General features: G+C 35.5%; 1 protein-coding gene across 3 annotated transcripts in view; it reads right to left on the bottom strand.

Annotated features, from left to right (window-relative positions):
* Positions 1–1,777: 1,777 nt before the first annotated feature.
* The window catches only part of OAR2 (octopamine receptor), a 188,204-nt gene continuing 165,464 nt past the window's right edge, over positions 1,778–24,517 (bottom strand). For 2 of the 3 annotated variants that reach the window (XM_021348358.3, XM_062676236.1), the window contains 4 exons: positions 11,736–12,009; positions 11,224–11,420; positions 9,415–9,673; positions 1,778–8,709 (listed from right to left, as the gene is read on the bottom strand). In XM_021348358.3, coding sequence (XP_021204033.1) covers positions 7,978–8,709; positions 9,415–9,673; positions 11,224–11,414 — 1,182 coding nt within the window. In that variant the 5' untranslated portion in view covers positions 11,415–11,420; positions 11,736–12,009 and the 3' untranslated portion in view covers positions 1,778–7,977. 3 annotated transcript variants of the gene reach the window in all.

Genomic DNA, 24,517 nt, shown 5'->3' with positions numbered 1-24,517 from the left:
TGTGTATAATAAAAATCTTACATTTATGTCCGTTATCTGGTACCTGTAACACAATTTCTTTACGAACTTATCGCGGGACCAGTTAACGTGGCGTGATTATTAGTAAAATATTTATTACACTTATTTTTATTATTATTAAAAAAAAAAAAAAATGTAAACTGCAAACGAGCGCTATGACATGTCCTTCTTCAAACGAGGCTTGCGGAGAGTACTTTATGGTAGGCAGCGGCTTGGCTCTGCCCCTGGCATTGCTGACTTCCATGAGCGACGGTGACCACTTACCATCAGGTGGGCCGTATGCTCGTCTGCCTACAAAGGCAATAAAAAAAAAAAACATAATATGTTAAGTTTTGCGTGATGCTATAACAATTTTTTTTTATTGCTTAGATGGATAGACGAGCTCACAGCCCACCTGGTGCTAAGTGGTTACTGGAGACCATAGACATCTACATCGTAAACGCGCCACCCACCTTGAGATATAAGTTCTAAGGTCTCAGTATAGTTACAACGGCTACCCCACCCTTCAAACCGAAACGCATTATCTATTTGACGTACTCTTGATTACTTTGTATAATTTTTTTTTGGAACGAAGTTCCTTATCGCGCGTTGTTAAGGGGGGCTAGACGGAAAAAATTCTTACGAAAAGTTGTCACGACACTTTTTGCTATAAATTCTTACGAAAAGTTGTCACGACACTTTTTGTTATAAATTCTTACGAAAAGTTGTCACGACACTTTTTGCTATAGTAAGCTATTGTAGGCTGTGCGGCGTCGCATGTTTCTCTGTCTGTCTGTCTGTCTCTCTCTCTCTTTCTTCATACCTCGAATAGAACTTTAAATTAATATTTTTATAATTGGGAACTTCGTTCCTATCCGGTGTCCCACGACACCATACATCTTTTTATGTACTCTTGATTACTGTATGTCATTTTGTTTTCATTATTCAATCTACAGAAACTGCTTGTAAAATTGTATGTATAGATAGATCTAATCAAAATTCAAGATCTGACTTTGAAAGTGAGGTAATAAATTTTGTGTAGGGCGGTGCCCGAACTTACTGGTATATATTTTAGACACGATTTTGCAGACTTTGTAACATTTTGGCAAGATTTTATTCCTATTGAATTCATCGTCACCTAAAAGAGAAGAAAGATGTTGGTGTACGCGTATAGAGTTCTTCGACTCTACCGATGTTCAAATCCCGCAATTAAGAACGCTCATACGTTGTAATTAGTTTTTTGTATATGTGTATTGCTAAATAATAAACCTCCGGAAACTACTTAACACCAGGTGGACTGTGAGCTCATACACCAGCCTAAGCAATAAAAAAAGAAAAAACGAGTAATAGTAGTTTTTTTTTATATTGCTTAGACGTGTGGACGAGCTCACAGTCCACCTGGTGTTAAGTGGTTACTGGAGCCCATAGACATCTACTACGTAAATGCGCCACACATCTTGAGATATAAGTTCTAAGGTCTCAGTATAGTCACAACGGCTGCCCCACCCTTCAAACCGAAACGCATTACTGCTTCACGGCAGAAATAGGCGGGGTGGTGGTACCTACCCGTGCGGACTCACAAGAGGTTCTACCACCAGTAGATTTAAAGAAATACGGACTTATCGCCAACTGCTAATCATTTCACAACTGACTTTTCCAAATATTGCTCGATTTGGCACAGAAATTTTTCACATTTTTTTTACGTTAATTGCAAATCCAAGAGTTTCTTTGATTATTTGCAAATCAAATTATTGTGTATTAAAAAAATAAAACCACAAGAGAAATTACGAAACATCTTTCGTTTATTTTTGCAAAAAGCATATTTTACAATACACGCACATTTTTTTATCCAAATGTTAAAACCTCTTCACTCGCGGTTCACGCGAATTTGGAGTCGAACGAAATGCAAATGTGAGTCTTTTGAATAGAGTTCATTATTTTTTGGGTTTCGATTATATTGTATTGTAATCGTTCATTAGAAGTAAATGGTTATCCTTCATCCTTTTACAACCAATACAAAAATGATTCTAATTTTAATAGCGTTCCAATAGCGGTCCAATTTCTTCATTCCTATATCAATAAGCTGGCGTGTTTCCCACTGAGCATTAAATTATTTCCGGAGTTCACAGACTTATCAACATGAATACCACACCCACTAACTTGAAGTCGAAATCTCATTTTTATTGCTTAGATGGGTGGGCGAGCTTACGGCCCACCTGATGTTAAGTGGTTACCGCAGCCCATAGACATCTACAGCGTAAGCTCTAAGGTCTCAGTTTTGTTTTATACAACAGCCGCTACACTCTTTGAATCGGAAAGAATTCCTTCTTCGTGGTAAATAAAAGCAGGATGGCGGTGAGTACCTATCCGCTTGGGATCACAACAAGTCATAATCAGAAATCATAAACTCAATTCTCTCACCACACTGTCAAGTGCTTTGAAATCATTGATTTGCTAATTCGAAGTTCGGCTAATATTTGTTTATTTGATATAACTTGATTGATTGAAATCTATTCTAACCCCTGCTGTGGCGATTGCAAAAATTAAAGATATACTACCGCATTGAAAATTCTGAACGCTAATACTTCGTAAATTAAATTTAAATAATATCGATAGCATTTATCTTTTGATTTTCTTCATACTGGTAGAAGAAAGACAGCAAAACCCTGTGATGACAATAGCATTTTCATTCAACTCCAAATCCACGAATCCAATTTAAAATGATTAATTAAATAATCAATAAAATTTTACTATTTCGGTCACCCCAAAAACGACAGATAAAACAAATATTTACAAGTCTTAATAATAATGATAACGCTGATAATTATAACAATGAAATTCAATTAATGCATCAAGATAATAACACTGGGATTTGCACAACAACAGAAAAGTAGGTATTAGAAACGAACACTAATTTTGTTCGCTTCCTTTATCATTCAGTTTTTGATGACGATGTTTGAATTCATTAATTAATTTTTTTCTGCATCTTTCTTTCTTCTTCTTAGTCGAATACTTCATTGCTGAAGGTCGTGTCCTTGAAAGCCCTTCGTGGCTCTTTGTACCGTCAGCTTTTCTGCATATATATTATTATTTTTTTAAGTTCATAAATTCACGTGCGTAACCCAGTGAAATTATCATTGCATCTATTACTTGAAAACAAATTACATTATAATTCAACAAAAAACGTATAATTTAAAACAGTTAAACTATCACAGTTCAAATAGGATACAACAGAAATAAATAATCGTTAATTTAAAGTAAATAATATTTTAAATCTCTTAATCTTAAAATAATTTAGTTTTAATTCGAAAACACTGTTAATACACAGAACAGCAAAAGAACGTTCATAAAAGCTAAAACTATAATATCAATCTACGTAAATTACATTTAGTTTCACTAAAATTATATATTGCTGCGTTTAATTACCAAATTTAATTACCATCCATCACTAGTCAATGTAAGCTACAGAAATGAATCTACTGATTTGATTACATTTAATTACTGACGATTTAATTACGTTTTACGTATTAATTATCCACAGAAGACAATATATTTTAACACAGAACGTGGAAAGATAGCACATTTAATTTAGATAGGAAGTAAGGAATCACATTTTGGGATTATTATTTACATTTATATTTAAATCCACTACAAGATGAGCTACTTTGCTACATATTTGAAAAATCGTAGATAGCAAAAGGAAAGGTGACAATTAACAAAATAATGGACGGATTGTAAAAAAAAACATACACAGAATGGGTACGGATAAAATAAATTAGGCTTGATTGAAAAAGAAGGCTTAAGAGATTGTTAGTTGAAATTTGCGTAAAAGTTGTTGCATTTTACAATGTACTTCTATTAGTAGGTTGTTGGCTTGATTCTTTTCAGCTTTATTAGACTCGTAGAAGTGTCATTTCTCGAATCTTCTATTCGATTTTAAATAAATATTGCTGTCACTAATATTCTTTGTGTATGGCTTAATATTAAGAATAGATATGATGTGTCCATCAGTGAACTATTGGATTGCTTTTACTTTCGATTTATTTACTACTCGATAAAGTGGATTTCCATTTAAAATTTCAATTAGTTTATTCAACAACTTTGTACTAAGCTTAAGCCTTTTCAAATAGATACATGTAAAAGGAATTGGTGAATACTGCTCAATTTAGTTTCCAATGTGAGTAAGTTGTAGCTGTCTTGGTGGTAGATGCCTTAATTCTGATAGTGTTATCAATCTAAATTTACACAGCGTTATTATCCGTATTTGTAGTAAATTTTGTTTAATCTATCGCTGTACTGGCTACTAATTCTTACATACTCTCTGTTTTCACCCAATTAATATCTGTTATGAAACTGTATTCAGAATCAGGGGCGAATTGCTTTTTGAAAACGTCCGTATTGAATATTCCACTTGAATTTTTATTAGTTCATATAGCAACTCCTGAGTCATGAAATCCGCGGTGTTGCTGATATTACGCCCGTCAGCATCCAAATTTGATATTGCACAAACAACCCCCCAGATATATAGGTAGGACGCGCCACTTTCGCGAAACAATGACCGGATCGGTGTCTTTATTAGTTTCGTTATATTGAACTGAGCGTGACGTATGTTCCTTCTATTGTTCAAAAATTGTAGGTACAGTTGCGTAAGCTGTACCAAAGCCTTTTTTATGACATATAATTTCTTCATGTAAATCCCGATCTAAGGCTATAGTTACAACGTTACACAAAACAGATTTCGATTCCCAAAAATCAGCTTAATGGTTTTTCAAAAGGTGAGATTTTAAGTTAGAATTTCGATAAAACATCATTAGAAAATTAGTTGTAGTATCTACAGAAGTCACAACCATATATTATTACTTTTTTTTCTCACATTTACAGCCTGACGTACTCCGGAATTGGGCACTACGCGACGCCGGACACACCTATAGATAAATACACTTCTATATAATATACTCGAATAGTATAACTGCTCAACTAGCTAAATAGACACTTTCAAAATTGGCTATTCTACACATATACGTACACTAAATCTTACACACAAATTGAGCCTAATTGCTTATTCAAAAGGAAGACACATTGACTATACAATAGCGATATTGCTAAATCACCAAATCGAATGTTAGTTTTCAATTCAGTGATTTAGAGTTTAATTAGAAGATCGCGGAAATGCAAGCTAACAGGATACATTTTAAGTTTATAAACAAAATTGCAAATAAAAATAAAAGAGTTAGACACAAAAAGGAAATTACTTTGTAATGGATTTTATTTTCCTTTCGAAATATTTGGGATTGCACGGAGCTTTGTTAGCACTTCGAACTGATGTCTTTTGATGCGTGTTATTATTTAAAATAAACCGAATTAATTGTAATAACATAAATATATCAAACTTGTTGGTTAACAAAATGTTATTAAGCAAATCACTTGCCTCTAAGAAGAAATCAAGTTTATTGATAGAAGCAATAAAAAATAGCCTACCTCAAATTTTAAGGGTCATTAAACTTTATTAGCTGAATTCCATTGGAATTGCATTCATCAATATCGTTCTAAAAATCAGAAGTAAATTTGTTACACTGAAATGAAAATCAATTTTAATGAATAAAATAACAACAACGAAATATGACCCTTAAATGCAAAAGATATTAAATTTGAAATCCATCACACCCTTAAAGGCGACGATACGAAATGTTGCAATTGATTTTTAAGATTTTCTATTTGTTATTAACCAATGAGTTCTAAGCAATCTTCATAGATTTAAGGGTTAGGAAATTGTTTATTATTTTTTATTTATTTATTATAACTCGACACAACACCAAAACACCAAATCTAAAGGATTTCATTACAATAAGTTAATCATACAACTTTGATAATACTTAATATCAATTTTCATTTTCTATTGAAGCGTTATTTGTCCCCATTTTAATAATAGTATCTTCCTATTCAAATATTAAAACGAATTACATTAAATTTAATTACGAATTACTTAAATTAAATACTTACTTTTTATTTACCATTTAATTATTTACAAAATATTGCTTCGTTTCTCGTGTTATTACAATCTTATATTATACCGGTATGGAGAATGAAATGATAATGTAGTAGGTAATTAAATGTAATAATGTAATAACATATTTGCTGCCAACAAACTGCCAAAAGCAATCAGCAACACATGTAATAAATGAGGTGGATAGGAAGAACCGAAGACCGGGTTCAGTGGGGTGGATTGGGAGAGGTTTATTTCCAGCAGTGGACGACTGTGGGCTGATGATGATAATGATGATGATGATTATTATTATTATTTAAGGGGTTCTTACAATACTTGTATAATATATATAACATTGTATTGTAGATAGCCGCGAGAGTTTGAAACAATTCACATTGTCAACTCAAAAAAATAATTCAAACAGTTTTCTCTCAAATTCATCAACTACCTTTATATTATTATATCGCAACGTGCTAAGCTAAGCAAGGTATTACATGGACCGAATGTCATTGTCACTCGTGAGAACATTCATCCTGTCAGCTGCCAAACTTACAGAACGTCAACGTCAGTGACGGTTGCTTGTCTATGGTCGTCTTCGTCACGTGGGAGGGCAATGTTGATAAAGTCAGTTGAATTAGTATGAGGAGAGGGAGCTATCTCAGGAAATACATCCGATCCCATCCTATTCATCTGTGGTTAGTTGTAATTTGTAGAATCATAAAATCATTAAAGACGACTTTAATTAGCTATCTGTGGTGTTATTTTGTATCTGAACAAAATTCATGAAGATGATGATATCTGATGTCGTAACCCCTGTGGGTTCCCCTTTTTAAATAACTAATTCTTCGGTGCGTATGCGAATGAACTTCTCATAAACGGCTGGACCAATTTTGATAGTTTTTTTGTGTGTGTTCCGGTGGATTCGGAAATGCTAATTTGATCTGCTACAAAATGATTTTTTTTAAATAATTTTTCATTAATATAGTTCGAAGTTTTCATATTTAAGAAGTGCGTCTGTCGGATCCACTAGCAATGATATGAAAAATGATGCAATTTAATTTAAAACTAATCAATGTCATTTGATTGTTAAATAAAAATGATTATTGTTAAAAAACTCTATGACTCTAAATTTATAAACTCATAGGCACATTCATATTGGTTTTTATATCGATCCTAATAGTTATGTATTAATTATGAACGAAAAAATATTTTAGAAATGACTTGACTAAATAATGTCTATCTTCTTATTTTTTAAAGTTAAAATTACACACATTTTATTTATTTATGAATACGATTAGGCTTAATTTAAATAATATTAATTTTAAGCTTTTTGACTAATATTCGTTACATTAATTTACGATTTATAATATCAATTATTTTTTTACTAATTGTTTAATTTTATTTCACGACACATATTATTAAGACGTTTAAGATTTATTAAAATGTCTATTTTCATGGCCACTGATTTTTATAAGTGATTTAGGCCTTAGTAGTAGCGTTACGTCGAATGTAATATTTTTCGAGATTGTCATATTTACAATAGTCTTACGACTCAATAGAAAACTGATTTTACAATTTACATGGAATGATAGAGCAATTTATCATTATACAGGTGTAGACGATATAACATTATACTTTTTGGTAAAACCAGGAACATGCGGTTCACTATTTTTACATCGATACACGCAAAACTACGTAAAATTACATTACAATTCTCAAACCAACTCAAACTATTTACAGGTTGTACACAAAAATAAAGGACACTTGCTGAGAAATAAATATATTTACGTTCTAATCGAAAACAAGGAAAAGTAACCGTTGTGCTTTTAATTACAAAAAAACTACATCTTAAAAATATTTACAGTAGAATACAAAGTTCGAATATCCGTTTAATTTTATACAATTCAGTCACACTATTTGGAGTGAGTACTACACGAGTAAGTCTTCGTTGAGTCTAAAGCCTCTCAAAGTACTGTCACTGAACTGTTGGTCTTTACTCAAAGCGACGCTAAATCTGATGCCCTCCTAGAAGCAACAGGAACGCGTAATTGCGCGGAACCCCTTCTGTCGAGCCTCTCCAGCGCGTCAAGATCTGAGGAATTGCGTCTACAGAAACTACAAAAAGCGCACGCTAATGTGTTCTTGAAGGCATTACGGAAATCCCTATTGAAATACGCGTAGATGATAGGATTAAGGGCGGAATTGAAATAGCCAGTCCAGAACATTATTACCGTGACCACGTCGGGGCATTTGCACGTGTCACACAAAGAAGTCGAGACGTAAAACAGAAAAAATGGCAACCAGCACAAAATAAATGCTCCCATGATAATTCCCAAAGTTCGGGCGGCTTTGTGTTCCCTTTTCATTTTGAGGATATTCCTGTCTTTGGTCGGTGTCGTCGCGTTTATGTGGAGAGCTCCATTTTTGTCGCTCACATCTCTTGAGTGTCGATGCATTAGCATAGCGTTACCAGCCCGAGCGTGCAAAGCCTTCTCTTGTCTATTCGCTTCCTTGAAAATCGCTAGGTAAGTGAATATCATGATCGTACAGGGTATCCAGAATGATATAGAACTTGAGATCACTGCGTATGGCTTGTTCACTTTGAATTCGCACTGATCGCTCGACGCTGTTTGCAGGTAATCGTTCGTCGTATACCATCCCATGAAAATCGGGACGTAAGATATCGTGATCGGACTTAACCACGTCGCTGCCAGCATTATGAATGCCACCTGCAACAAAACAGGAATCTTTGCCAATAAAACAGGCAACAAGTCATTTAAAGTTAAGGAACTGTTACATTGCAAGTGGAATTAAAAAGGCAGTATCACGATTTAATGGGCCATCGAATGGGAAAACTTCACGAGCGTGAGACAATAAAGCCCGCAAGTGCAGATAATTTGTTTTAAGACTTAACATGAGATCGTTTAGAAGTTTGGTCTTAAAGCCTTGTTGATGACATTGAAACAGGAAATAAATACTTTGAAAAGTCAAGAACAAGGATACTGCTATTTTTATACAGCTAAGTCTAGTTACTACACTTCTAAAATACGCTTCTGATTCGTTTCTATTGGAGACGAATTCACTTATGGATATATGGTGCTGCTACAAAGCAATCGTGCATTTCGAAAGAAAGACTTTCTTTATTTTCGTCATTATTTTAATGCCGTCGAGATTTCGATGTATTGACGTGTTTTAGGATACAGCAATATTGACTATGGTGGGCTGTGGGATCTTTAGATATGAGTTTACGTTGGTCGTCCAAATATAACGAGGCTCGTTACTGCTAACTTGGCCAAAAAAACTCCACAGCTCCTTACTTTAACGCTTATAAGTTAAATTAAATTTGCCATCCAGATCAACAATAGGGACAACCGAAAATGATCATTCGAAGTTGCTGTCATTGTACAAACATCCAATTATTTTGTGATACTAACCTTTTTTGTCATTTTCGTTGGATACTTCAAAGGTTTTACTATGGCATAGTATCTGTCAACCGATATACAGCACAAGTGCAGTATAGAAGTGGACGTAAAGTAGACGTCTGATGAGTTCCAAAGATCGCATATGATCGGCCCGAAGACCCATCCCTGGTAAAACTGGACGCTGAAGTTGAACGGCATCACAACCATCGCGACGAGGATGTCCGCGAAAGCCAACGATACGACGAAGTAGTTGGTTATGACGCGGAGTTTCCTATAGGGGTAAAAAAAAGTGTCAGTACATCGTTGTGGTACATTTTTTTTTATTGCTTAGATGGGCGGACGAGCTCACAGCCTACCTGGTGTTAAGTGGTTACTGGAGCCCATAGACATCTACGACGTAAATGCGCCACCCACCTTGAGATATAAGTTCTAAGATCTCAGTATAGTTACAACGGTTGCCCCACCCTTCAAACCGAAACGCATTACTGCTTCACGGCAGAAATAGGCAGGGTGGTGGTACCTACCCGCGCGGACTTACAAGAGGTCGTACCACCAGTAATTACGAAAATTATATAATAATTTTCATTTTTATTACACGATGTTATTCTCTCACCGTGGAAGTCAATCGTGAACATTTGATGAGTACGTAATTCATTAAAAAAATTGGTACCCGCCTGGGATTCGAACACCGGTGCATCGCTCAACACAAATGCACCGGGCGTCTTATCCCTTAGGCCACGACGACTATTTGGGAAATTATTGAGAATCTTACATTTCAATTCTCAATCTGCAACTCATTTACTACCTGGAATAAAATTTTGAAAGCCCGTATGCCAATATTTTGCTCACTTCTGCGACCAAGCAGTCGAGTATTCCAGTTTAAAAAGTCGTGTAACCAATACAGAACCCAAGCGAGAACTGGACCGCAAGTTGCAAGATTTGTGACATCATTAGTGATATCTATGGAGCTTTTGTAACTACAAAAATTCAAGTAGGTACAACACTAAAAGTACTGAATAAGTTCGTTGGGTAACAGCTGTAAGGTTAAGTGAAATGTCTCGTACATTATTGATCCCTAGTCATAATAAAACTAATTTATTTAAAAAAAAACTGAAATGTATTAAGAAGTCTTGCTAAGTAATAGCTGGCATTTGACCTTTCGAAATCTGCAAACTTATTTATGAGGCAAAATGTTTCCATTTAAAAGTATTATGCGTGGGAAGGTTATAAAGAAGTTTATAATACTTATAATTCAAGATAGGTCAAGCGTAGCTGTTGTAAATGGTCTAGTGACTATTTTAACAAATAAGTTATAAAAAGTTGTTTTAGGACATTCAGTTTTCTTCTTGTTATGAACATTCTTTATAAATGAAGTACAGACGATTTTCACAAAATTGAATTCGTTGTGTACAATAAAGAAGGTACTAGTAGTACCGACTCACAAATCTGTGTATATATAAAAATGAATTGCTGTTCGTTAGTCTCGCTAAAACTCGAGAACGGCTGGACTGATTTGGCTAATTTTCGTCTTGAATTATTTGTGGAGGTCCAGAGAAGGTTTAAAAGGTTAGATAAATATGAAAGAGTTCGGTGTTAAATAAAAATAACAATTTTGTTTTTCCTTTGATGTGTCCCCCGTCGGACGGATTCCTTTTGTTTTAAGTTTATTTTATACAAAAGTCTTTTATTTATTGACTGAGGCACTACGAAGTCTGCCAGGTCAGCTAGTACAAAATAATAATTCAGACATGATAGTGAGTTTACTTTTAATTTTTTTGGTGATTGATGTTTACAATAATGTTCGCAGACCAGAACATTTACCTGTGCCTCATGACACTGACGATGACCAGCATGTTCCCGAGCACAGCCGTGATAACGATGAGCAGGAGCACCGACATCCGGAGTTTGAAGAACACGCCCTGCGTGACGTCATACTCTTCTTCGGCCGTCCCGTTGATTGTCGCGCTTACAGTCGCGTTGACTGCATGATGGGTTACGTTTTCTCGATCCATAGGTGGCTACGGAAAATATCTAATGAAATTACTTTGAAACTGTAGCCGATGAAAAATACTTTGTCTAAAGTTTTTCAATAGCTTACAATACATTGTAATTCTGTGTCTGCAAGTCGATTGGATCAACTAAGGCATTTTTATATGCGAATTCACATGAATGAATAAGAATTTATTCGGCCATTAACACTTTAAGTTGTGCGTCAATACTCCAAATGCTAGGCAGTTTTCTTGCTTCCGTTTCTATTGGATGACGATGTGATTTTGTCCAAATAATCTGAATAGCATTTTAGGTATTTAAAAAATCATAGATTACGAACCCACCTTTATCTCGTCCGTATTATGCAGCCAGTAACGAGACCACCAGCATCCTCACTCCCAAGAACCCAATTCGAATTTTCATTAGTCATCGTTCCCACTACAGTAACTCAAACAACAGTTTTAAGCCATTTGAACATTAAAATGTTCAAATTAATTTTCTTTCTGACGGTTTCTCTTTTCAAATTCTCTGCATGTCCTCTATCTTCCGAAAGAAGCGTACATCTTCTTTATTTATTAGTTGGATTTCATCAATCCTCTTCGTCAGGTCTCATGATAGCTGTAATAAAGAAAGCTTTTGTTCAATGAATATTATTTTGTGAGGAATCAATATGATTGAAATATTATTATATTGTATAGTTTCTCGAAATAGTAACTAGTATTATGAAGCGGGTTGTAGATGCCAGAGAGAAAAATTTAAAGGCCTTTGATATACAGTAAAAGTTATTTTTTCGCAGGGTTTATGTTCCGTGAATATGCCGCGAATACAGAGACCGTGAATATGGAAACGCGCGCTTACAAAGGATATTCGGTTGGATACGTAATCGATGGATAGCGGCGAACCTCCTACGAAGTGCCCGCGCTCAGGGGGCGCGCGGGGTATGTGGGACAGGTCCACGACTGCGAAACCGCGGGCTCAAGGATGTTTTCAGGACCCTACCTACTAAACGACTCCGCTGCACTTTTCGCTCTAGCGTCCGATCCCCTCCGAGGTCAGATCCCGGATCAGATAAGGGGGTTAGCGCGGTCAACACTACAACCAGACGGCGCACCTCCCACAAGGACGCCCAGCTGACGGAGCCTTCGAGACAAATCGAAAGCTCTGAAAAGTCGGCCGTCTCAGTACGGCAGCCCGTCGGGCCGCCCAGACGGTGCTGCTAATGTCTCAGAATACCCCACTGAACCAGAACCAGCCTGCTGGGTCGGGACGCAATACACCGCCAACCGGTTGCTCCTTTATCTCGAATATTGCTCCTTGGTAGCGCGCTAGATTTATGGTAGCGCGCCACGCGGCCTCAATCCCCTCAGGTCGCCCCTTGACCTTCACCGCGGGGAAACTGCCTCCTGCAGGGCGTATGCTCACACTGTCCACTACGGCCCCCGACTCGACGGCGACGGATCGGTGCGGAAAGTGAAGAGCTCTCCCTCACTCGTTCCGCCGCCTCCTTTTGCGAGATGGTGGATTCGCAGAAGTCGAGCATTGCTTTCCACAACACTTCGCTACCGAGCATTGTGACCACGACGCGTGGCAGCGACATATCCTCTGCTATGACCACGACGAGGGTAACGCATTGCACGTCCAATCCAGAGCAACGCGCTGAGGTATGTTCCACTGAGTCATCTTTGTCGCGGTCTGCGCAATGGTGGCACTGCGCCGTCGGTTCCCTTCCGGTAATTTTGTGCAAGTACCGGCTGAATTCGGTGGGATACCTAGATATCGGAACCATTTTTTAATAACGTGCATGTATTCATGTAATGATTGGATCTGCGAATAAAGAAATCTTTAGCCGCAAACATAGGAATTGAGTCGCCTTTTTTTAATCCGCTAATAATGAAAACACGAATGAAGGAACGTATACTGTATTCAGTTTTTCTAAAAGTAGCTGTATATAAATTGCTTCATTCAGCGAATAAAAAAGATAATATACAACATTTATTATCATAAATAGAATAAATTCACGGCCCATTTGATGTTCTGATTGTGATGAAAGATGTATGATACGATTGATTACCTCTTATGAGTCCGCACGGGTAGGTACCACGATCCCGCCTATTTCTGCCGTGAAGCAGCAATGCGTTTCAGTTTGACGGGTGGGGCAGCCGTTGTAATTATATTGAGACCATAAAACTTATTTATATCTAAAGGTGGGTGGCGCATTTGCGTCGTAGATGTCTATGGGCTCCAGTGACCACTTAACACAAGGTGGGCTGTGAGCTCGTCTACCCATCTAAGCAATAAATAATAGGAAAACTAACAAAATACGCTTTTATAGAAAATCCAACTAAAAAATAGAAAATAAATTTTAATAAATTTGAATTAAAAATAGTGTAAGAAAAAAATTCTATTTTGTAAAAAAAAAGGGGGTGCTTTTCAGGATATTATCAAAATAACCCTTAGCATATCTGTTCATAAAATATTTATAACTAGTGACACCATGAGCCCCACGCTTTTTTTTACAATAAAATCAATTTTTCTTATACTATTTTTAATTCAAATTTATTAAAGGTTATTTTTAATTTTTTAGTTGAATTTTTTTTTTTAAATTGTCCTCAGTCCCTAATAAGTATACCAAATTTCGAGTTAATCTTACGCTTTGAAGGGGGTCAAAATCATGTTCAAAGATTCCGTTACATACTAACATACATACGTCTGAAGCTAAGAAAAGCGTATTAAAAAATAAAAAATTATTGTTGACGTTAAAATTTCAGGCTTACATAATAGTAATCTCAAAATACGTTAGTAATTAAATAGTTATTAATGAAACAGAAACATATTTCCTCTCTTTATCTCCACATTTTTCTTGTTTCTGAATCACTTTTTACTAAGCACTTCATTCTAGAGCATAAAAATCGGATGCTTAATTATTTTACAAATTAAGAATACAATAAAAACTTCGGCCTTTTAAAGAAAGAACTCGTAAAACTTAATTTCAGTTTTGTGTAAAAATGTTAACGAAAAATCACCGTTTAGAAGCAACGATTAATGTTAATGCTTAGAAAAAAGAATGAAAACCTAAAATTATTTTTTACGGTCAGTACTTTAGATTAAATTTAATAGTTTTTGGTATAGTTTTGAAGTTACATTATATATTATCGCAATTCATAAGAATTTTTTTATAATTTATTTTAATTTACATTAAGTGAGATTGACGAAAAAATATTTTTGTAACCGTCCCTTTTTATTTTTTTTATTGCTTAGATGTGTGGACGAGCTCACAGCCCACCTGGTGTTAAGTGGTTACTGGAACCCATAGACATCTACAATGTAAATGCGCCACACACCTTGAGATATAAGTTCTAAGATCTCAGTATAGTTACAACGGCTACCCCACCCTTCGAACCGAAACGCATTACTGCTTCACGGCGGAAATAGGCGGGGTGGTGGTACCTACCCGTGCGGACTCCCAAGAGGTCCTACCACCAGTATACACATATACCATTTCAATATCTTAACTTATCGATTTACGGTATTTTTGAGATTGTCGCAGTCAAAATCATAAGGTAGCCTGTATAATATCAAGCGACTGCCAATTTTCATGACTCGCAAGACTCAGACTTTCAAGTCTTTCAAGCAGACTTTCAAGACTCTACCAAGATAAAAGGCATCGCGTAATAAAAATAAATAATACGTGAAGCAAAAACTTTGTATCCCTTTTTACGAAAATTGCGCGGACGAAGGATTATGAAATTTTCCACACTTATAGAGAATATAGAGAAGAAATGCATAATGATAATATTTTTTTTTAATTATGCATAAAAGATACATTAAATCCATAAAGAAAACATTACACACACTACACGCCATGTATTTGACGCACACACGCATGCATACTATTTATTGTCAAACTTTTGTTCTTGACGTCTGTGGTCAAATTGAGAATAGATTAAAATTAAATATTGTTTGTCTTTATTAATATTTTTTATAGTGTAGCCTTGGCGAAATTTGTGTTTATAGAAGTATAAAATACAATCATAATAGTGTACAAACTTACAATTCCAATTTATTATAGTCGAATTTCGACTACTGCGGTCCTCTAGTAAAAATAAATCCCGCAAAGACTATAATTTGGGTAATTACTGATGGGGACCTACGCCTGAAATCTGCTATCCCCACATCGAGCTCCACAACATGAGATTGGTATGCCACAGCTTCTCAATTTTTTTTATTGTTTAGATGGGTGGGCGAGCTCACAGCCCACCTGGTGTTAAGTGGCTACTGGAGCCCATAGACATCTACGACGTAAATGCGCCACCCACCTTGAGATATAAGTTCTAATGTCTCAGTATAGTTACAACGGCTGCCCCACCCTTCAAACCAAAACGCATTACTGCTTCACGGCAGAAATAGGCAGGGCGGTGGTACCTACCCGCACGGACTCTCAAGAGGTCCTACCACCAGTAATTACGCAAATTATAATTTTGCGGGTTTCATTTTTATTACACGATGTTATTCCTTCACCGTGGAAATCAATCGTGAACATTTGTTGAGTACGTATTTCATTAGAAAAATTGGTACCCGCCTGCGGGATTCGAACAGCGGTGCATCAACACGAATGCACCGGACGTCTTATCCGTTAGGCCACGATGACTTCAAACATTGAAAATGTTTGCTCAATTTGTCAGCTCCTAATTTAAATTTACATATTTAAAGATATATTTAAAAACACGTTAATTACATTAGAAATTGTATCATTAAATCTTTTATTCAATTGCTCCAACGCAAATTTATTAAAACACATTAAATAAGCCTCTAAAAATTAATGGAGATAAACGTATCAAAATTATTACGTGAAAACCTTTTCGTTATCTAAAATGTTTTCGTTAAAATTAGTGCTTTCATTGTTCTTCGGCCGCTTAATGATTGTTGAAAAATGCGGTTTTTTTTGTAACTAAAATTAATGTTCCAGAAATCTCTCGGCAGGATTCGTAATAATTGTTCGAGCTCAGAGGGAGAAGAATAATTATTCAATGACGTGAAAGGTTTTCATAGTAAATGGTATTTCAATTTTTGTTAAATTCGTAATTTACTTGTCTATTTAAGGACTTACCATGAGTATACTGGTGGTAGGACCTCTTGCGAGTCCGCGCGGGTAGGAACCACTATCCTGCCTATTTCTGCCGTGAAACACTAATGCGTTTCGGTTTGAAGGGTGGGGCAGCCGTTGCAACTATACTTGATTGAGACTTTAGAACTTATATCTCAAGGTGGGTGGCCCATTTACGTTGTAGATGTTTATGGGCTCCAGTAACAACTTAACATCAGGTGGGCTGTGGGCTCATCCACCCATCTAAGCAATAAAAAAAAGACACCCCTTTGTCTATATCTAAGGTGAAGCAATTATACATTGAGACTAAAAAATTTGAGAATCGATTCATTAATAATCAGTTTATGAGACTTTGACATTCCTTTTTCTCAGTGGAGTATGAGGACGTAAATAGTGCACTAAAATACACACGACTGGTTCGCTGCAAATAATTTTGTATTTGATTCACAAAAATGCGTCATTAAACATCAAATCACTGTATTCATATATCTCTTTGGATTTATAATTGCAATGAAGTTTCCATTTATTAGGGCCCGTAGGGCGCACTTCTATAAAAAATGTCGAAATATGAACATATTAGACTTGCACATATTTCAGATGTTTCAACAGCCTTATGTCTTACGGGATGCTGCCTTAGTATGGAAAAGACAGCTTAAACTACTCTCTTTTTTTTCCTACCTATTCTAGTAAATTCGAGGGGTTATACTAGATTCACAGAATTAGTAGGTGAGCTCACGGGGCTCAAACCTGACGATGTTGCTAACACTTGCCCTAGCAAGAGCAGTGCTTCGCAGAATCTACTAACGGATCGGAAACGCGACCCACTGAGAATATCCGGCGAGAAACTCAGTGGGCTGTGTCTGTGGGTTAATTTACTCGCTGAGCCGGGTTGGACGAGAACGATGACCGGTGCTTGAGGTACCTAAAAGCACTGATAGTGGATCGGGAGGACTACTCTCTCAATGTATAGTGGTGGTATTGAAGAACATTAATTTCTGTAGATTCCTAAAACCATACGTACGCCTATATGTATCTAAATGCTAAATGCTAAATAATTGAGAACCTATTAACCGTATATTGTGTTTGGAAATTTGAATGTCTGGTATAATACGCGGCCATTAAGATCAGACCTAGCATATAAGTTTGGTCACAAAAAAAATATAACAGTCCCCTTTCAACGTATATTTTGATTTATTATTGTATATAAAAACTCAACGACAAGCTGTGGTCCTCTATAAAACTGTATTGCTTATTTTCTGTGAAAAAAAAGAAGATACCCAATAAATAAAAATTTATGGCCTTTAAAAAAGATGCTAACGGCCTCAATAGAATATTCATGTCCTTTATAAAAAAAAATGCTGAAATTGTTCCTTTTACTTACTATACTAACTTTGTTTTATTAATAAAACAGAATAAATCATGTTTGCATCTGTGAGTTTGGAAGATTACCTTGATATCTCTATTTAGTCACCCAGTAAAGTTAATTGGAAAGGGTCTATTGAAATCTTGAATTGATCTATTGAAATTGGGCGGAAAACTTAACAAAGCTTAGTTAAACTCAAATTCAATAAGTATGACGTCATTTGAGAGCAAAATGAACGAGCTAACGATAGATTATATACATATATGTAAAGAAAAAATATAATTTTCTTTAATTCAATTTCCCGCGCATCAATCATCATCGAATGCACAGTGACAGTGACATGACAAATCAATGAATTTAATTAGCTATGGAAAAGAACCTAAAACGCATGAGACTCGTGATTGTTAATAAATTAATATTTAAAGTTTAAAATACTACTTAATTGTGATTCAGGAACTGACATTGTTAATAATAACATTAAATGTCGCTCTCAAAGAGTCTCTATGTCATATTATGTCTATATGTGTATACTGTATGTATAATATATAATATTATTCTTATTTTTGTTATATCTCAAAAAATAATGTAATAACCACTGGACTCTACACCTCTACTCTACAACTCTATCCTTAATGGACTGATACAGAATAATTTATGCATTAAGTCCACCAATGTACTTTTATGCATAAAATAAAATAATTAAACAAGATTATATAATATTAACCAATTTAAATTTAATTCATGCCATGATCGTTTTAGTAGGTATCATGAGCATTCATAATATTCACTTTAATATTACCATTATACTGCCGACAGATTTATTGTGACTGTGAGTAGACGCTGCTAAAATAAAAGTAGCAAATTGAAATCTCACGGGAAACGAACGGAAGCTATAAAGACATTGGTTACGATACGCTACCAAAAGAGAATTATGCTGAACTACTTATGCCGATTGGATGACCATAGAGTAAAATGAAGTTATTTTAAATATGTTCTCGGAGAAAATTTCCATGTGAGAGAGATCTATATGAGAGCAGAACATGAACAATCTTGCAAATGTAATTTATGATTATTAAAAATCAATCCAGAGTCACAGGCTCCTATGGCTTGGTTCCCGTTAACACAAATATCTTGAGGTGGGTGGGTTTGGGTGGCGTTATTCATTCTATGACAGTCTATAGGTTCTGGTACTCCCTTGTAAGATGAAACTTGAGCTCGTTTGTAAGTAAAACAAAAAACAAACAAACAAAAATGGTTTCAGTTTTCGCTCGACAGAACCACGGAAAAAGCTATCTGCTTCTCCAAAAAATAAAATAATTCCCCCAATCGTCGCCCAATTTAGTTTTCAATTTATTTAAGCCGATTTCGATCTGTCATTATTTCCCTTTTGTTTTATACGAAAAAATTTGCAAGAAATCCTTTTTGAGCTACCGTGTTTTTTTTTTTTTTCAATTTCTAAATTGACTCATAGAGGCGTAATAATTTTAAATGAGTCATCGCTTGGAGTAATTGACGAGAGAGCTGACGTTACGAATTACTTTCAAATATTCATCGATCTGTGTGATTACTTCAATTGATTAGGGCTTTGACTTGATTTGACCGCCTTATTCCTCTAGTGCTTAATGTCGTTTACCGCACCTTATCATGGAATCTGGGTTAGTCAATTGATTCCTGATAGAAGTAGCCATCTCTGTGGCTTCCGTTATTCGAGGTGAATTGTATTCGTATTTGTTCCGAATGTATTTCCTGCATCTATAAGGAACAAACACTAGTTTAAAGTCATTGTGAGGCTTAATAGTAGTACAGCATATTGTAGATATTATCCTGGTTCATCACTACATAGTATAAAACAAAGTCGCTTTCTCTGTCCCTGTATCTGTCCCTATGTATGCTTAAATCTTTAAAACTACGCAACGGATTTTGATGCGGTTTTTTTAATAGATAGAGTGATTGAAGAGGAAAGTTTATATGTATAATAATATCCATTAAATAGTGGAGAAATCAATAATAAATTACAGTTTCTGAAGCGAAGCGAGGGCGGGTCGCTAGTTTATCATGATATCAATAAATCAAACCATCGATCTGCTGTATCAAATTGCTTGTTGCATATAAGCTATGATGTCGACCTCTGTCTTTTACAAAAATGAAACGATGTAACCTATATCTAAAATATGTCACTAATTCATCTACTGTATTTTGTAATGGCTATTGATGACGTCAGTAAATTATATTGGAAAGGATCGGTGGAAGATTGTTTTGATGATGATAATGACTATGATTGGTTTGAGTGACGTTAGTTCCTGGTTCATTTGTTGATCGATTTTTCTAATTAAGCTGTAAAAGTAGAGTTTTATTTAACCCATTTGTTGATGAAAGATCAATGAAGATTTGCGGATCTGCTAGACATATTACCGCAAATTTACGTTCTATAGTCACAGCGATGTGGCCAAGTTTCAATCGTATATAAGAATGAGGAGAATAATCTGGGAAAGCTGTTATAATTCGAAGTCGACGTAATTTGTTTAAGTCGACCTTAAAGGTTTCGCAGAAATTCACTGAAAAGACGAGGATAAATATGTTTTAGGTTATCGGTAACAAAAGGAGTTTTACTATCAAAGGAATAATGTTAAAGCATATCACTAACATTCCGTCTTTTGTTTGTCAAATAAAAATGAATATTTAAGTATCTGTGACACTGTTACTGGAACTGAAAGATTTCAATTGAAAATTTCATTTGAAATAATTGGCGTATTTCGATTTGAATTTTGTTCAGTGAAGCGATTTTAGTCAATTAGTTTCGGTGTTTGGAAAATTATAATCGTCAACGAATTAATCGTAAGATTTACCAGTCGAAATTCAAACGAGACATCCATAAAATGGAGAAACATAACGACGAATGTAATTGTTAAAAAACCAAACCCGAAGACTGTAACTAAATTTAAAGAAAAACACGTGTGGCACTCGGAGACTGCCGCGGTTAAGCTATTGCATAGCATTTTTTATCAACTTATGCAATTACAAATCGACAATAATAATTTAATATTAAAACAACAATAAAATAAGACCACGCTATATTTATAAACATTAACAAAAGCAAAACATTAACTGTCCCCTTCACACTCATAACCGCGCGAGGGAGAGATGGACAGACTTTTCATGATGTGCATGATGCGGCCGTGCGACGTCACGCCGCTCGCTTATTCACAAACACTACACAAGCGTAACGTCTGAATGTGTTGAACGCGAGCTACATGGTAGGCGTAGTGGAGGTGTCAGGTTATTTTCGTTACGGAATTTCTTGATTCAGTCGCCGCGTTCAAAACCCTCGATAAAATCTATGCAATAGCTTAAAAATTAATTTGCGTTTTCGAAAATAAATCGCAAAAGCGTCACACTGATTGTGACAAAAGCCATATATTATAAAATAAATAACTAAAACACATAGGTACATACTTGCAAAAGTAAATTGGAAGTTTTTTGAATTGAAAGTTAAGACTTTATAACAGTTTTTCGTTAAAATCAAATTTTAAGCATATTGGCAATTTGTAAAACCGTAAAACCGTCTGGAAAGGGAGTAAGTAATACATACTGGCGTTGTAGCAAACAATTATCGCTAGGGGACAGTTATAGTACGTTGTACATCCGTATGAGTACGCTATTTATAATGCGAAAACATCATACGCTCCAAACAAAGAATAATACAGTCACTGTCATAATACAATATCTATACATATAAATAAAATTGGAGTGTCTGTTTGTAATATTGAAATAGCCTCTTTTTACTACATGCATATTAATATATATACGGTACATACACCAAAATAACATTTTTTACAATTTTTGTCTGTCTGTCTGTTTGTTCCGGCTAATCTCTGAAAAGGCTGGACCGATTTTGACGGGCCTTTCACTAATAGGTAGCTGATGATATAAGGAGTAACTTAGGTTACTTTTTTTAGACTATCTTTACCCCGCGGCTTCACCCGCGGTACGACAATAACCACGGGTAGCATCGCGGGACTCAGCTATCAATAATAAAATTTATTGTTTCCGAAGCGAAGCGAGGGCGGGTCGCTAGTTGAAAGTATAACCTAATATCCCAACGGCATTCACGTTGTAATGTCTACGACCTTTTTCCTCTCTCTATGTCTGAACCAACATCATAGTGGAAAAAATAAACACACAGCAAAATGTTACCAGCAAAAAAAAAAAGAAAATCCAAAAATCCAAAACCGTTTATTTACAGCGAGCTCAACTAATGATATCGAAACACAATACCGGCTATCGCTGACCGAAAAAAATCAACAATCATTCATTTTGTTACGAGAAAAAAAAAACGGAAATTTCTCAGCGAATCGCGTGATCCCAAATGAAACAGAAACACGCACTCCTTTACTTTGTTTCGGGCTTTCATAATCGAATTATGCGAAAAGGAAATGCACGGAACGAAAATAATCCCGGATTGTTTACATTGTGTACGCAATTATATAAAAGAAATACAATATTTTTTTTGTACAGACGATTGCTTCAATTTGATTCATTATAGCAAATTTTTTTTTTTGGAACGAAGTTCCTTATTGGACGATTCGGAGGGGTACCCTAATCGGGAAAAAGCGTCCGTAACGTAAGATTTTTATTAGTAATGCACACAGTGTACGACTTAACTTTGAAATAAGGTACAAAAAATAACATATTTTTATTATATATTTTTTATTGCTTAAATGGATGGACGAGCGCACAGCCCACCTGGTGTTAAGTGGTTACTGGACCCCATAGACATTTACAACGTAAATGCGCCACCCACCTTGAGATATAAGTTATAAGGTCTCAAGTATAGTTACACCTGGTGGTAGGACCTCTTGTGCGTCCTTGTGAGGTACCACCGCCCTGCCTATTTCTGCCGTGAAGCAGTAATGCGTTTCGGTTTGAAGGGTCGTAACTATACCGACACACATCTCAAGGTAGGTGGTAGCATTTACGTTGTAGATGTCTATGGGCTCAGGTAAGCACTTAACACCAAATTGGCTGTGAGCTCAACCACACATCTACGCAATAAAAAAAAATTGAAACTTAAATATTATTTATATATTTTTACTGTAATATTTCAGCGAGTATCTATCTACCAATTAGAAGTAGCTTGGTTATATGTATATAACCTTGGTATTGTTAATGTCAATGGGAAACAGTGAACCATATTTATAATTCACACAACACAACCTAAAGGCCACATTGGGTGTTATTGCTGTTCACATAGTAGATAATGATTTAGTACACATACGCTTGAAGTTTAATTAAGCGAACGTATAATATTAGTTAGAGTATTGGAACAAACAAAAAAATTACGGGTGTAATAAATTTCAGTCTTGCGAGTTTTTTTTTTCACAGCCCACCTGGTGTTAATTGGTTACTAGAGCCCATAGACATCTACAACGTAAATGCGCCACCCACCTTGAGATATAAGTTATAAGGTCTCAAGTATAGTTACATAAATAAAATAGTATAGTTACATTGATAAAATATTTAACAAAAAAAAAAAAAAACAATTCCCAATTTACGTAGATACTTATTATATTTATCATTACTCTCTTTGAAGACTAACTAGATTTCCGTTTAAAATCGACACTAAAATACGTTGGAAGTACAAGATAAAAGATTTCGCAGACAATGAATGAGCCTCATTTAATGAGATCTCAAAATGACTTTTCATTTCTGCTCCCTAATTTCATAAAACGTCGTTTGTGACTCAATGACCGTGATCCTGTCTCTAATTAAGATGCCTTTTCAACTTCGGTGTAATGGATCGCGAAAAAGGTGAATGGCTCTGAATTTTAGACGCCCAGCGGAATGGTTCATCGGCACAGGCTTGGACTTGGGTTGTTACGATCATAAGAGTTAAATTGTGATCTGTCTATACAGAAATTGTTTGCTCTTTTTTAGATAGAAGTCAACACGAAAATCGCGTACGTTTTTCGTATTATAATTATGAATGTTCCGCCGCGCAATTTTCGTAAAAATATTTTTCGTAAATTTTTGCATCTTTTATTAAGATATAGATTGCAACATTAAATTTGAAAATCAATCTTGGAATCTTTGGTATCTTTGGCTTTTAGTATTTCAGGTTTGTATTAAACATGAGAGCCCCTGCTTGGTTGACAACTAATTGTCGCTTACACATACTTTCCAAGTATCATAATCTTTGAAGTGGGTGAAAATATTATACATCGATGACTCGTTAGAAACCTAGTCATAGTGACTTAATAACTACTCGATATTCAAATTAATTAATTTACTGTAGGTGGGTCATTGTAAATTGTTTTTAATTATCCCAAAACTGAATCAAACAAAACCATTTTTTATATACCTATTAAAATTACGCAGCCTAAAAAATAAATTTGATTTTTTCCCCTTGCTTATGGGGCCTTGGTAGCTTAAGGGGCTATTGCAGCTACATCCAAACAGGTTGGTGAGCTCACGGGCTCTACCTGAGAGATTTTTTTTTATTGCCCTTGTAGGCAGACGAGCATACGGCCCACCTGATGGTGAGTGGTTACCGTCGCCCATGGACTTCAGCAATGCCAGGGGCAGAGCCAAGCCGCTGCCTACCGCTAAATGCGTAATTTGCTAACACTAACCCTAGCAAGAGCAGCGTCACCCAAAACAAT

The sequence above is a fragment of the Bombyx mori genome, chromosome 26 (genome assembly GCF_030269925.1).
Source record: "Bombyx mori chromosome 26, ASM3026992v2".
NCBI classification, from domain to species: Eukaryota; Metazoa; Arthropoda; class Insecta; order Lepidoptera; family Bombycidae; genus Bombyx; species Bombyx mori.
This window is presented reverse-complemented; position numbering and strand designations above follow the sequence as displayed.